This window comes from Dipodomys merriami, unplaced genomic scaffold (genome assembly GCF_024711535.1).
Source record: "Dipodomys merriami isolate MVZ:Mamm:240054 unplaced genomic scaffold, mDipMer1.0.p SCAF_25, whole genome shotgun sequence".
NCBI classification, from domain to species: domain Eukaryota; kingdom Metazoa; phylum Chordata; class Mammalia; order Rodentia; family Heteromyidae; genus Dipodomys; species Dipodomys merriami.
This window is the reverse complement of record NW_027203937.1, coordinates 21,942,407-21,958,219: the sequence shown is the minus strand read 5'-3', so window position 1 is coordinate 21,958,219 and position 15,813 is coordinate 21,942,407. Positions and strand designations below refer to the sequence as shown.

At 37.6% G+C, this 15,813-nt stretch overlaps 2 protein-coding genes across 2 annotated transcripts; both read left to right on the top strand.

The window, feature by feature from the left end:
• The first annotated feature begins 176 nt into the window (after positions 1 to 176).
• LOC138836267 (olfactory receptor 5P6-like) lies at positions 177 to 1,124 on the top strand. Its single transcript, XM_070034759.1, has one exon. The coding sequence runs from the start codon at positions 177 to 179 to the stop codon at positions 1,122 to 1,124; it is 948 nt and encodes a 315-aa protein (XP_069890860.1).
• Positions 1,125 to 9,118: 7,994 nt separating this feature from the next.
• Positions 9,119 to 10,063, top strand: LOC138836266 (olfactory receptor 5P6-like). Its single transcript, XM_070034758.1, has one exon. The coding sequence runs from the start codon at positions 9,119 to 9,121 to the stop codon at positions 10,061 to 10,063; it is 945 nt and encodes a 314-aa protein (XP_069890859.1).
• The last annotated feature ends 5,750 nt before the right edge of the window (positions 10,064 to 15,813 follow it).

The window sequence follows — 15,813 nt, the reverse complement described above, 5'->3', positions numbered from 1 at the left end:
GTGGTTTTGCTAAAGTCAATTTTAAAATTATAGACTGAACCATCTTTCCATGTAAGTGTGTGTTGGTATTTGAATATGCCTAAAATAACATGATGAACAATGAAATCACTACATTTATACATTTTTCAGGTAATCTATTCATCCTAGACTGGTCCTGGCAGCAGCTCCATTGTCTGATGGATTTCCTAGTAGACAGGAACCACACCACAGTGACAGAGTTCATTCTACTGGGCTTAACACATGATCCAGTCCTTCGAGTCATCCTCTTCATCATCATTCTGTGCATCTACCTGGTGACTGTATCTGGAAATCTCTGCACAATTCTTCTCATCAGAGTCTCCAGTCACCTCCACCACCCTATGTACTTTTTCCTTGGTCATTTAGCTTTTGCTGACATGGTCTTTTCATCTTCTGTCACACCCAACATGTTGGTTAACTTCCTGGTGGACAAACATATCATCACCTACCATGGATGTGCCATCCAGCTGGGTATAGTTGTTTTCTTTGGGGCAGTTGAGTGCTTCCTTCTGGCTGCCATGGCCTATGATCGCTTTGTGGCCATCTGCAACCCTCTACTGTATTCAACCAAAATGTCCACACAAGTCTGTGTGCAGTTACTTATAGTAGCTTACACCAGTGGTTTTCTTAATGCTTCCTCTTTTACCATTTCCTTTTGTTCTTTACTCTTCTGTGGACCCAATAGAGTCAATCATTTCTTCTGTGATTTTGCTCCTTTAGTTGAGCTCTCCTGTTCTGTAGACAGTGTCTTCATACTTGTTTCCACTTGTTCTGCTGGCTCTATAGTTGTGGTCACAGTAATTGTGATAGCCATCTCCTACATCTACATCCTCATCACCATCTTGAAGATGCACTCCACTGAGGGCCGCCACAAGGCTTTCTCCACCTGCACCTCCCACCTCACTGCAGTCACTCTGTTCTATGGGACCATTACATTCATCTATGTGATGCCCAAATCCAGCTACTCCACTGATCAGAATAAGGTGATATCTGTGTTCTACATGGTGGTGATCCCTATGTTGAACCCCCTCATCTATAGCCTCAGGAATAATGATATTAAAGAGGCTCTGAAAAGAGAGCTTGGTAAGAAAATAATTTCTTACTGATAGTTTGTCAGTTTGTAGGACTTATTATAGTAACAATATCCTCTAGAGAGACTGAGGATGTAGTTCTGTGGTAGGCCACTTGCCTAGCCTTCATAAAGCCCTGGGTTTAATCACCAACATTAAAAATGTATTTATCTACATAGATATATAGAGAAAGCTGTTCAGATGTATAAATAGACTTACCATAAACACATTAAAAGGATAAATCTGGTGGGTCAAGCCTATAATCCTAGCTATTTGAGAGGTCAAGATTGGAGGATCACAGATCAATGCCAGCCCAGGTAAAGAACTCTTCAAAACTTCATGTCATCCAATGGTGTTGTGTGGCACTGTGAACCTGGTATCTAAGCTACAAGGGAAGCATAGCAGTGTGGCAAAATATCTCACACTGCAGTCCTCACAGATACTGGAATGCACAAAATAGGAGGATCACAGTCCAAGCCAGCCTGTGCATTAAGTGAGACATTAGCTTGAAAATAACATGCAAAGAAGGGTTTGAGACATGCTTTAAATGGTAGAGAATCTATCAAGTGTGAAGTCCTGACTTTAATCCCAAGTATTGCCAAAAAAGAGATACAATAAATAAACAATATATGATAAGAACATAATATGTGATGTAATAAATAATACCAGGCTGAGCCTTTTATTTGCCATTTTACCTGAAAATTCTCTTCCCTAAAAAGGTTCTTAATGATCAAGAATAAATCAAGAGAAATATTTCAACCACAGTCAGCTTCCTATACATATATACATGCATGTATGTTGTAATTGTAAAGATGATGTACAGAGAGGTTTCACTTATGTAAGTCAAGTAATGAGTACATTTCTTTTTGAACAGTGTCACCCCTTCCCTCTCTCTTTCCCAGTTTCCCCCCCATCCCCGCATACAAGCTGTATAGTTCATTTCAACATAATGTCTAGTGAGTATAAGAATGATATTGTATCACTCATAAGAAAATGGAATACTTGGAAAAAATATATTATGTAAAGTAAGCCAGGCCAAGAGAAATATAGGTTGCATTGTTTCCCTCATTTGTGGTAGCTAGAATGTGTCTATACATCTACAAGTAAACATGATGGATGGTAAAAGACAAAAAATATACTTGGGCATGATAAATTAGGACTCTAGACATTCAACAGTGAGACCAAAGGAGGATATTCTTAGGAGAGGATCACAAAGGCTCAATGGCTATGTGCATATGGTCATATAAAATGATGCTTATCAAAATGAACTCAAAGAAGTGGAAAGAAGAGATTTTTTTTTTGTTACTGTTTTTGTTTTCTTTACCTTTTGTCTTGTTTGGGAGTTTATCTGTTTGGGGGAGGGTAAGTGGGGCACAAAAAGGGTGAGACAAAGGGTGAACTCCTAAAGTCTTTATCTCTGACATATTCCTTTCTGCTGCAGGTATTGGTAGGGTGTCTACCTTTGAACCTGCCAAACTCATGTGCAGTTCCCTCATTTTCTGAAATAAAATAAATAAGCATTCATATAAATGTGTCTAAATGGTTACAGGCCTAAATTCTGGTTCCACTGAAGAAAAAGTAGTTTAATATCTCTCTGAACCTACCTCTTAATATTAAAAGGAAAACGTGAATCTCTTGATGGAAAAGAAGTATAAGACCTTAAAAGATAGGAAGGCAAGTTCTCACAAATTTCAAGACTTGAGGAAAAGCAAAGTAGAGGGTCTCATGAATTTCCTTTTTTTTGGGGGGGGGTCTGGTCGTGGGGCCTGAACTCTGGGCCTGGACGCTGTCCCTCAGCAATTCAGCTCAAGGCTAGCACTCTACCACTTGAGCCATAGTACCACTTCCAGCTTTTTTTTATTCCGCTTATGTGGTGCTGAGGAATTGAACCCAGGGCCTCATGCATGCAAGGCAAGCGCTCTACCACTGAGCCACCTTACCCACCCGTGAATTTCCTTATTGCTTCCATGTCTTCTGAAAGAGCAACAGGAGCTTCCATCCCAGCACCACCAGAGTGATACATAAATAAAAGTGTTACACTCCCTAACCAGAAAATTGAAAAAAAGGTGGTCTTGAAGGAACTGAAAATACTTGAAAAGTGTTTACTACAACACACACACACACACACACACACACACACACACACACACACACACACACGATAATACCAACACACTTACCGAAATTTCAATGGAGCCAGCTGAAGGAATGAACTCCACCCCTCACCCCTCCTGCCTATTCCCAGCCTGAGCAGTGTCAGGGAGATGAGCTTCAATGTCATCGATGAAATGAGATGAATTGAGAGGAGAGGAAAGGAGAGAAGATATGAGAGGAGAGGAGGAGAAGAGTTATGAGATGGAACTACTTGACATTACTCTCCCCCCTCCACTGGGAGTGCAGCAGGATCTCTGCCGCTGTCCCTTCCTGCTACAGGAGGAAGCCCTCCATTCCTTCTTCCCTAACCTCGGAGAAGCCCAAGGCAAGGAGGTTGCCAGCCTGGTGCACCTCCACCGGAAGGGGCATAATGAGAGGTGGGGCTGAGCTTCCACTGGCCCATCTGGAAGAAGAGAGCATGAGTCACACCTCGCTGAAGGCAAACCACTATAAGTAGGCCCAGCAGGAAGCTGACTTCAAATACTTGTCTGGCCATTGCAACCATGGAAGGCCACCTGCAAGAATGTGAATGTGGTCCAGCCTTCAATCCCTAATTTCTTTTGATAGTAATGAAGCCACTGGAAAAGATCAGCAAAGAAATAAGAATACCCTCCCCCTGTTCCAAAAAACCCCAACTATATAAGTAGAAAAACTTTAAAAGTAAAAATACTCTTATCCGAATTAAATAAACAGCCTTGATGAGTGGCCTCAACCATAGAGGGCAGTCCTAGGAGTCAGAGCTGCAGAGAGGAGGCTCAGAAGATTTGACTGAAGAGAGACAGAATTAGACAGAATCTGATCTAAACAAAAAGTAAATAGATGAGATTGAGCATGTTCAGGGTGGTATGGCTGTGGACTATTGTCACTATATTCAGTTTTGGTACCCTGGTATTGTATTTATGTATATCTGAATTAAGGAAGGGAAGGGGAACAACAGAATAGTGAGACGACAAAGGACAAGGGGGAGCCAATGCAACAGCAATATTCACAAGACAATATGTTGGAAATTATCTGTACAACTTGGGGGGAGGGAATGGGAGGTGGGAAAGTAGGAAAAAATGAGGGAAGGGGTAATAAGTTTGGCAAGAAATGTACTAATTACCATCCTTATATAACTGTAACCTCTCTGCACATCATCTTGACAATAAAAAGGGTCTAGACAATAAAAATAGACTGGAAAAGAAAAAGAACAGAGCCATTCCTACCTGTGGAGAATAAAAACCTGTAGGTGTTCTATAAAGAGAGATTGGAGGGGAAATGAATAGGATTGAAAGAGATAATGGTAACCAGGCACCTATGGCTTATGCCTATAATCCTAGCTTCTCAGGAGGCTGAGATCTAAGGAATGTGAATTGAAATCAGCCCAGGCAGGAAAATCCATGAGACTCTTTATCTCCAATAAACTACTCAGAAAAAGCCAGAAGTGGTGCTGCTGCTCAAATGGTAGAGTGCTAGCCTTGAGTACAAAAAGGCTCAGAGACATCACCCAGTCCCTGAGTTCAAGTCCCAGGACTGGCTAAATAAATAAATGGCAAAAATAAACATCCCAACTCTGGTGTAAGAGATACAGTTGCAGAGTCAAGTGGCAATACAAATCCCCTTTTAAAACAAAAAGCTGGGAAGCTAGCTCAGGATTGTAATTCTAGCTACTCAGGAGTCTGAGATCCAGAGATTCTCAGTTCAGAGACATCCTAGGAAGGAAAGTCCTTAAGACTCCATCTCCAAAATAACCATTAATAAAGCAGAGCTGAAAGGTTTATTCTACTGATAGAGTGCCAGCCAAGCAATCATAAAACCTTGAGCTCGAACCCAAGTACCATTACCCCACAAAAAAAGCAAATATATCCATATTAAACTTTTGAAAATTAAAGACAAATATAACAAAAAAAGAAAAATCTTCAAATTAGCCCTAGGAAAGAATTTCAATTTAAGAGGGAAAGCCATTCTGACTCACAATATGTTTCTCATTTGAGAAACTTTCAAAGATAATATGTTTAAGGTATACAATGTGATGTCTTGATATATATGCTCACAGTGATATAATCAAGGAAATTATCATATTTATCTCATTTTTAGTAATAGAAGCATTTAAAATCCACCTAGCAAATTCCCAATATATGGATTATTAACTATAGCCTTTATGTTGTACACGGGAAAACTAGACATTCATTTTGCTTACTGCAACATCTTATTCTTTGACTTACATTTCTACTCTTCTCCTGGTCACCAGGCGATAGCCAGGACTATGCTGTTTCTATGTATTTGACTTTTTAAAATCCCACAGAGAAGTGAGATCATGCAATACCTTTCTTTCTAGGTTATTTCAAATAGCATAATGTCCTTTCATTCTTTCCCGATGGTTACAGATGGCGGGAAACTTTCTTTGTGAGGTGAATAATCTTCCCTTATATATGTAGGTCATAATTTCTTTTTTATTATCTTTATGTAGTCGTACAAAGGAGTTGTCATTTAACAAAGCAGTTTACATATACAATGCATCTTATCCAGTATCACCCCTTTTGGCATTCTCATCCACTCCTCCTGACCCACCCCTTCCTTGCTTTTCTTCTTTTTTTAAATTTAAATTTTAATTTTATTGTCAAGGTGATATACATAAGGGTTACAGTTACATAAGTAAGGTAGTGAGTACATTTCTTGTTGAACTTGTTGCCCCTTCCCTCATTTTGCTTCCACTTTTCCACCCCTGCCAAGCTGTACAGATCCTTTCCAACATATTGTCTTGTGGGTATCACTGTTGCATTGGTTTCTCCTTTGCCCTTTGTCTCACCTTTTTTGTTTGTTTTTGTTTTTGTTGTTGTTGTTTCTTTTTTGTCAGTCGTGAAGCTTGAATTCAGGGCCTGGGTGCTATCCAAGGACACTTCTTTGCTCAAAGCTAGTGCTCTACCACTTTGATCCACAACTCCACTTCTGGCTTTTAGGTGGTTAATTGGAGATAAGAGTCACAAGACCTTTCTTGCCCTCAACTGGCTTCCAACATAACCTTCAGATCTCAGCCTCCTGAGTAGCTAGGATTAGAAGCATGAACCACCAGCTCCAGGCTTTCCTTACTTTTCTTTCTTTTTTATTGTGAAAATACTGGACAGAGAGGTTACAATTACATGGGCAAGATGATGAGTACATTTCTTATCAATCTTTGTAGACTCCTCCTTTGTTTCCCCCTCCCTTCCCTTCTCCTTACTTTTCTTAATTGTGAGATATATACATTAAATTCTTGACTGCATTCTTCCCACTATTCCTCATCATTTGTCTACCCCTCTCCCTGTGGCCCCACCCCATCTCTTATGATAGACAAATCATTTCCAAATCTTGGCTGCCCTGAATAATGTTGAAATGAATGTGGGAATGCAAACATTTCATAAAGTACTCAGTTCATTTCCTCAGGGCAGATAACCACAGGAAAGATGGTTGGGTCAAATGGTTCTCCATGGTACGTATGGCATGTTAAACATACAATTAAAAATATTTCTCATTAAACACATATGGAAACACTAAAGTAGAGAGTAGCTTATTTATTATACCTTAACTTTGTTAGATTTCTTAATCTCAAATACTAAACTCAGAACTAATATTTATATATTTTAGGTATAATTTCTTTTATGTATATACGTACATATGAATTCTTAGTTGAATTATTAGTTTATTTGTATGTGAATCGCATAACTCAATATCTAGTATATACATAATGATTTGCGATGATGCTTTTGAATTCACATCTGAATCTCTAGCATCTTCAGAGATTTATCCCCAAAGGAGAAGAAAAATTTTTAAACCCAACATGTATCTATATAACTGTAACTATGACTTAGATATGTTATTGAAATAGGAATGGGTTCTCATTTCAAGAGGTAAGACTCTGGCTTTTGTTAATGGATGAGAGGCAGGAGTTTTCATTCATCATTTGAGACAACTTCCCTCTAACAACTATCAGTTATGCTCACTTGTTATGGGACAGAAACAGGGTAGGTGAAATCAAGCCAGTGGGCAATGAATGATTTTTTTCAGACTTGCTGTTTCTACCATCAGTTTACATAGGTAGCTGTCATTCCAATGTAGTAAGTTACTGGACTTCTTGGATTACCTACCCAAAAGAAAGAAATTCATATGGTCTTTCAACCAACTTGGACCAATTTGGCATTCTGCCAAAATCTTACCTGGAAGCTGATTTGAGCATTTGATAATATTTAAAGGTTTTAAAAGTTAGAAGTGTAAAGAGGTAAGTCAGGCAGATAAGTATTATATTTATTTATACCATCGTTAGTTGTACAAAGGGGTTTCAAATGAACATGTCAATTTGTGAGTATAAAACACCCTAATTAAGGTTACCCTTTTTATCATTCTCCCTTGCCTCACCCATCCTCTCAAGTTGCCTGGTTCATTCTAACATGTGTACATTGAAGATTATGACTGCATCTACTCACCCTTTCTCTCTCCTTCTATCTGTCCTCTCTCCCCTGGACCTCCACATTCCTAACAATATGTGTATTTGTTTTTGGTACTTCCTTTGTTAAACTGCAAGCTGCTCAAAGGAGTTACACCATTGGAATCCGCCCCTATGTGTTCCATACTTTAGTCAGCTTGTTTGTGAATATCTGCATATGGACTTGTAAATGTTTGACTATATGCTTATAATTTAGATCTAACTTGCACCATAAGAAAAAAATGTGCGCTCTGCCTCCCTGAGTCTGACTTACTTTGTTTAACATAATTTTTCCAAGCCCCAGTTAAATATTTTAGTTGAAAGACAAGTCCTAGAAAAACCATGGTAGAGGTACTCAGAAAATTTGTAGCTCAGAGCAACCTGACCTTCCATTCAGTGATCCTTAAGTTTTCAGCATGGACTTTGCACAGCTGTGTAAATTGTTAAAAATAGCTTTATTGAAAATAGCCACAAAATTCCACTTCAAAATCCTGTTACAGTATATAGTGATTTAACTTATTTGCATGAATAGATCTTTAGTTTTTATCTAAATGCCAAATGTTTTATTCAAAGTAATTACATTGAAATTTGAAGCCACTTGGTAAAGCAAAATTTTATGTTACAAATTTATACCATAATTAAAAATTCCTCTTTGTTTATAGGACTCATAACAATTTTATTTGAACGTATATAAAAGTTCATACTTAAATGACCAACACAATGAAGTACATATAACTTTAGTGACTCTTTTACACATTAGCTGCAAGATGATGAAAAGACTAATTTTCTTATTGCTGAGTGCATACTTTAACTTCATTATTATGTAGTCACTAAGAGAATGGGCAGTCAGACTTCCAAGGATTTGCATTTCTAATTTATCACTAGCCATATAATTTTGCATAATGTACATATTTTTCAGAGCTCATTTAGTCATCCATATGATGAATAATGAAAATAACTAATATCATTTTATTTACATAACAAATTACGTATATATTTGTTTATTCATATAATTCTTAATGACATGCTATTCATTTAAGAAGCTTGTAACAAACATTAACTGCTATTAAACCATCTTTGCAAAACCTTTATATAGTCTTTTGATGCTAGTATACGGAGTGTTAATTTTGATTATTTTCATATGTCTTGTATATTTATTGTTTGACATTGAAATAGCAGTGGGTGCATTTTCAGAAAATGTGGCATACAAAGAAAATGTGTTATGAATTAATATGAAGCATATTTTCTGGTGTTTCTGCTAAAAATCAATTTCAAAATTACAGACAGACTATAATCAAATAATTGCATATGATATTTGAACACTTTTATTTATGATGATATTCCTAAAATGTTAATGAAAATGAACTCATCACAATTATAAATTTTTTCATGTAATCTATTCATCACAGATTTGTCCTGGCAGCAGCTCCATTGTCTAATGGATTCCCTGGTGGATGGGAACCACACTGCAGTGACAGAGTTCATTTTATTGGGTTTAACTCATGATCCAGTCCTTCGAGTCATCCTCTTCATCATCATCCTGGGCATCTACCTGGTGACTCTATCTGGCAATCTGTGCACAATCCTTCTCATCAGAGTCTCCACTCAGCTCCACCACCCCATGTACTTTTTCCTCAGCCATTTAGCTTTTGCAGACTTAGGTTTCTCATCCTCTGTCACACCCAACATGCTGATTAACTTCCTGGTGGACAGAAATACAATCTCCTACCTTGGCTGTGGCATCCAGCTTGGGTCGGTTGTTTTCTTTGGATCAACTGAATGCTTCCTTCTGGCTGCCATGGCCTATGATCGCTTCATGGCCATCTGCAACCCACTGTTGTATTCAATCAAAATGTCCACACGAGTCTGTGTGCAGTTACTCATGGTATCTTATGCAGGTGGTTTTCTCAATAGTTGCTCTTTCACTAGTTGCTTCTATTTTTTACTCTTCTGTGGACCAAATAAAGTCAATCATTTTTTCTGTGATTTTGCTCCTTTAGTCCAGCTCTCCTGTACGGATGTCAGTGTTCCTGAAGTCATCCCTTCATGGTCATCTGGCTTTGTCATTGTGTCCACAGTGATGATCATAGCCATCTCCTATGTCTATATCCTCATCACCATTCTGAAGATGCGCTCCACAGAAGGGCAACACAAGGCCTTCTCCACCTGCACCTCCCACCTCACTGCAGTCACTTTGTACTATGGGACTATTACATTCATCTATGTGATGCCCAAATCCAGCTTCTCCACTGACCAAAACAAGGTGATATCTGTGCTCTACACTGTAGTGATACCCATGCTGAACCCCATCATCTACAGCCTCAGGAATAAGGAGATGAAGGGAGCACTAAAGAGACAGATTGGCAGGAAAATATGTTCTTAGTGATATCTCTTATTTTGTTGGACTTAGAATAGTAGTAATAATCCATAGATAATTAAAGGAATCTGAGTGTCTGCAATTGAACTATATCTACTAGTAAATAATTAGCAGTGTGGAGGCTTTAATACATAAAGCCAGTAGGTTTTCAGATGTGGAATAATGAGTCCCAAGTTTATAGTGAGAAAAATTTACACATTTAAAGTATTTTATAATTAAACTTATATATCATGAAAGCAATCTGTTTAAAGTTTGTCTTTAATTATATTCATATTGTTTTAAAACATTGTGTGCAATAAATTAAGATTGTTGAACATACAGATGTTTCAGACTGGAGCACAGCCTGAAATGAGCCTTGTGGTTTCAGTTATAACTCGATAATAGTCCGGGAGAAAATAACAAGGTAGAACATACAGTAAGATCAATGGCAATGTTTTCTTTACAGTAGAGTTGTCTACTGGCTGTTAATTTGGTGCACTCATAAAATTCTAGTTAGTGTTCCTGCCTTGTGACTCCAACATTGGATATAAGTAAGGTCCTCACAAATGAAAAGGATGAGTTCCCCTGACTAATTCCTTTTTTTTGTTTCTTTGGTGTTAGGAAGGAAACCCATGCTGGCTCATGTTAAGCCAGCTCTTTGCCTCTGAGCCACATCTCCCATTTTTCCCTTAGTGTCTTAACTTATCTCTAGTCTACCATATTGACTACTGTATTGAATTATCTTTTCCTGTTCATCCACTCCCAGCTTGTTCTTCTTCCAGAAAGGTACCATCATTCAATCAATTCATTGATTAGAAACATGACAGTGATTAATATCTTCCCCTCTGTACTTATTTCATCAAAAAAATCTGTACATTCTAAGCCAACTTTTTATCTACTATCTCTGTCCATTTTCACTGTCCGTGCTTATATTTCAAGATGACTGCCCTTTCAGATTCAGTGCACAGCAAGTTGTACTCTTGAAATGATTAATTTCATGTTAGCTTGACAAAGTCTGTGGTGTCTAATAGTTTTTCTAATACCATTCCACTAGTGCCCCTGATGGTATTTTTATGGCATAAGAATTAAATTGGTAGGCAATGACTAAATCACACTATTCTTCATACTATAGATGGACCTTCTCCTATAATCTAGAAACCTTAAAAGACTGGGGTCCTCTAAGGAGGAAGAACTTCTGCCTCCAGACTGGCTTTGGACTCTAAAACGAACAATTCTTGACAATATTTTTGTGTTTATGTGCCAGTGCTAGGGCTTGAACTCAGGGTCTGGGTACTCCTCCTGAGCTTTTTTGCTACAGGCTAATGCTGTACCACTTCAGTCACATCTCTGCTTCCAAAGCTTTATAACGATTAAGTGGAGATACAAGTTTCATGGACTTTCCTTCCCTGGCTGACTTCAAATCATGATCCTCAGATCTCAGTCTCCTGAGTAGCTAAGATTACAGGTGCAAGCCACTGGCACCCAGCTTTGCCTTTATTTTCAATTTGCTCACCTGCCTGTGAATTTTGAACCGATACCCCAACAATTACATAATATAGTTCCTTGAAAGAACCCCATCTTTGTCTCTCTCTGTACATATGTATATATATATATATATATATATATTTATGTGCATTTATTTATATGTATGTGTATATGTATAAAGACAGATATGTGTGCATGTGTAGGGGTGTGTGTGTGTGTGTGTGTGTGTGTGTGTGTGTGTGTGTGTGTGTGTGTGTGTGTGTGCAGGTGTTACTTGATGAAGCACAACACCCAAGTATACAGAAATTATGAAAGGTGCAGAGAAGATGACCTTCATACGGACTTCAGGACTTGGGTCTTTTGTATTTCCTTTGGTTTCCAGCTGAAAGGACCAAGCAGAGCAGCTAGCGCATTTGCAGACATAGAAAACAAGAATTGCTTCCTAGCCAGAAAATGATCATTTTAGCAGAACAGAAAAACCTTGGGAAATGCTTACTACACTTCACATAAACACTAATAAAAATATAGCACCAACCTACTCTGCCACTTTTCAAAGGAGCTAATTGGGAGGGGGGCTTAATCTGAACATCACTACACCCTCCTTCCTATTCCATGGCTGGCTAGTGTCGAGAATTCTGCCTGGAGACAAACTTCCATTGTTTCTTGTGCTTTCTCTAACATCTGGTGTCTTTCTTCATCTGGAAAAGTGAGCTTTCTGAGTAATAAGCTTTCTGAATGCTTCTATGATATGAAGATGTCTTCATTTTTCTCTCCTGTTTGAATCATGCATTTTCTGGATGTAGAATTCCATGTGCACTATTACTCCTCACCCCAGGGCTGAAAAGAATCACTTCCTTATCTTTCTGCTTCTAGTGAAACCATATTTTTATCAGGTGTCAGTGTTCTGATCCTCTGTGGACAATTATTATTTATGTATGTTTATTATAACCACCACAGTCTTTCTTTTAAAACTTAGTTACAGAATTTTGGAAATAGTACTTTTTTGCCTATCTATTTAAAGACCTTTGTCTCTCTTAGCACTGAAATTTTTCTTCAATTATATCATTGGTTATTGCCTCTTCAGTTATTGCTTCTTTACCTACATTCCACTGTTTTTTCTCTCTTGGGACTCTCAATAGACACTTGACTTTCTTCATATTTTTGATGCCCCTGTCTTTCCTCTGATTGACCTTTTGCACTACATCATAGTCTTTTTTCCCAGCTTTGTTCCCAACTTACCGAAAACCCCTGTGTTCATTTTGATACCAGATCCATTCATTGAAGATTTGCTTTTTGTTTTTATTTCAACTATAACATTTTTTTCTCTTTTTTTGTCGGTCGTGGGGCTTGAACTCTGGGCCTGGGCACTGTCCTTGCGCTCTTCAGCTCAAGGTGAGCTCTCTACCACTTGAGTCACAGCGCCACTTCTACAACTATAACATTTTTTATGTTCAAGTATCTGACCTTGACTTTATTCACACAATACTTTCTCATATCCTTCTGAGAACATTAATTTTCTTCATTCTAAAGGCTTTTATTCTTGTGTGATAGACAGTATTTCTCTGGTTGTCAGATCATCTGATGACAGTTGGCAGCTCTCATTCATGTACTGCTTTGTCCTCAGTAGTTAGCTGTTTCTTGTTGCTTGCTTAACTATGTACTTCTGATGATCAGTCAGTCTTTGTGTGAGCGCCATCAATGTCTACCTCTGCCACCTCCAGTTCCGCAGAAAGGACAAGATGTACTTTCAAATAGACAGTCCAGGAGCTGGTTTTCTGGGCCTGTCTGTTCCTATTTATTTAACTATACCCCTGTTATTGCTTCATCATGCACAAAGATGAGAAAATGCTAGGTCCAAAAATGTATAAAAATGGGAATGCTAACAAATTCCTGTTGATAAATATGGAAGGAATTATAGTATCATCATTTTGTTAAAAATTACTCAAGTAAATGATATAAACAATGAAGATCAAGGCCTGTTTAAAATCATTAAGTGAGAAAACACAAGGGATTGACAACATCTGATCTTGCTTAATTTAAAATCATACAGGGGACAAGCAAACTTTATATGCATAATGGTCAAATTGAACAGGAACTTTGCACCCTGTTCTCAAATTTCTTAATGAAAATCTAACCACAATCTGATCAAACTTCCATCTCCATCTACCTATTAATACAGGAGTACAAGAATACATCAAAGCCACAGCTCTATCATTAGAACAATAGTAAATATAAACATTTCCAGAGGACTGAATGATTCCTACAACAACAACAACAACAACAACAAAATAGAAAAGGAAAAACTTGCCCAAATAAATAGTAGAAGGCCAATTGTAAAGAAAGTTGTAGGGTAATGAGAAAAAAAATCTCTTAGTATCTGATGCTTTGAAATGATTTAAAAAATTCATTTAATAATATTACTGTGGTTATGTTTTTGTGAGTTTTCAACTTTAAGAGATATGTTCTGAGTCATTTATAAATGATATAATTTATGATTAAAGATTTGTTATTTTTTATGACTGGGGAGTAGTGAATGAGAGCTTTGGAAAAGAACTAAGATGGGCTAACTGAGTAACTGTTAGAGCCAAGTGATGTGCATGTGGAGGTTTATAGTACTATTCTTTCTAAGTTTATATTTTATATGGCATTTTAGTTGGCCCATCATTTTTCAAAATATTGAATATCCTCTATTCTTTCTATAATTGCCTTTTGTCATTCCTATACATGTATGCTGGCCTTTCTCTGTCTATCCTGCATATCTCAGAACTTCTTTCACTGTACATGCTGTCCCCCATTGACATTCTGTGTGATTTCTGTGACCCCAACCTCTACGTCTTCATCAATCTCATCAGTAACATGTAATCTACCGTATAACCTGTTATTTTTAGAGAACACATTTTTATTTATAGAACATCTCTTTTTTTTCCCTTTAAAGCCTATGTGATCTATTATTTCAAGCTTTTTTCTTAAAATGTCTATGAAATCATGCTGTTATTTGGAATCCTTGATGATATGCATCTGCTTTATGATAGATGTGCTTGTGCTTTCTTCTGCCACCAGCTTCCTGAACCACTGGTTCCAGATAAATCTTGATAATAATTTTCTCAACTTGGAGATTTTCAGATAATAGAACAGTATACTTGTATATACAGTATTTATGCTATAATCTTCAGTACAAAATTCCAAAGAAAGATTTTACCTTCCTTCCTCCCTGAAAAAAGTTTCTGCAGTCTCATGTAAAAACATATTCCTTCTTCCAAGTGACTACAACACACAATTTATTGCCCCTGAGATTCTGGAAGGCTTCGATAGGTGACCAATTGGAAACTTAATAACTTGGAACCTAACACATGCTCACAAAAGAATGATTTTTTTTATTTGAATTCGTGTGTGTGTGTGTGTGTGTGTGAGAGAGAGAGAGAGAGAAAGAGAGAGAGAGAGAGAGAGAGAGAGAGAGAGAGAGAGAGAGAGAAAATACCATACAGAGAGGTTACAATTACATGAGCAAGATAATGAGTACATTTCTTATCAAGCATTGTTGCCTCCTCCTTTGTTTCCCCTTACCATACCTTCCCATCTCCCTGCCCAGCCTTCCCCTCCCCTGCACCAAAGTTGTAAAGCTCATTTTTCGACATAACGTCTTGTACATCTCATTGTTGCAATGGGTCCAGAGACCACAGTCTACCATTTCAAGAGATAAGAATACCAAACTCTTCTCATCTTATGACCTGGTAGTCATTTTACAAAGAAGTTACTATTCAACAAATCAGTTTATGAACCTAATTCATCTCGATCAATTTCATCCCTTTTTTTATTCTTCCAATTCCCTCCCAATTCTTTCCCTCCCCCAAATTTTCTTAAATTTTATAGGATTCTTGATGCCCTTCTTCATGTTGTGCTTGAAGATATTGATGCCTACTGACAGCCACAGTAAGATGTGTGTTGAACATGTTCAAACACGAGCATGAAGCAAAGGTTTTCTCTTGGGAGTGATGGGATGAGCAAGATTTCCTCATATTTCTATGAGATAATTAATACATAGAATCAGCCCAGATGCCCCTCAGTGTAAGGATGAATCAAGAAAATGTGGTATATATACACAATGGAATTCTACTCATTCATCAGAAAGAATGATATTGTAGAATTAACAAGGAAATGGAAAGACTTGGACAAAATTATATCAAGTGAAGTAAACCAGACCCAGAGAAACATAGATTGCATGTTTTCCCTCATGTGTGATAGCTAGAATGTGCCTATAAATCTATAAACACACTGGATGGCAAAAATAAATA

Coding starts and splice junctions, on each gene's coding strand:
- LOC138836267 (XM_070034759.1), top strand. CDS start 177: ATGGATTTCCTAGTAGACAGGAACCACACCACAGTGACAGAGTTCATT.
- LOC138836266 (XM_070034758.1), top strand. CDS start 9,119: ATGGATTCCCTGGTGGATGGGAACCACACTGCAGTGACAGAGTTCATT.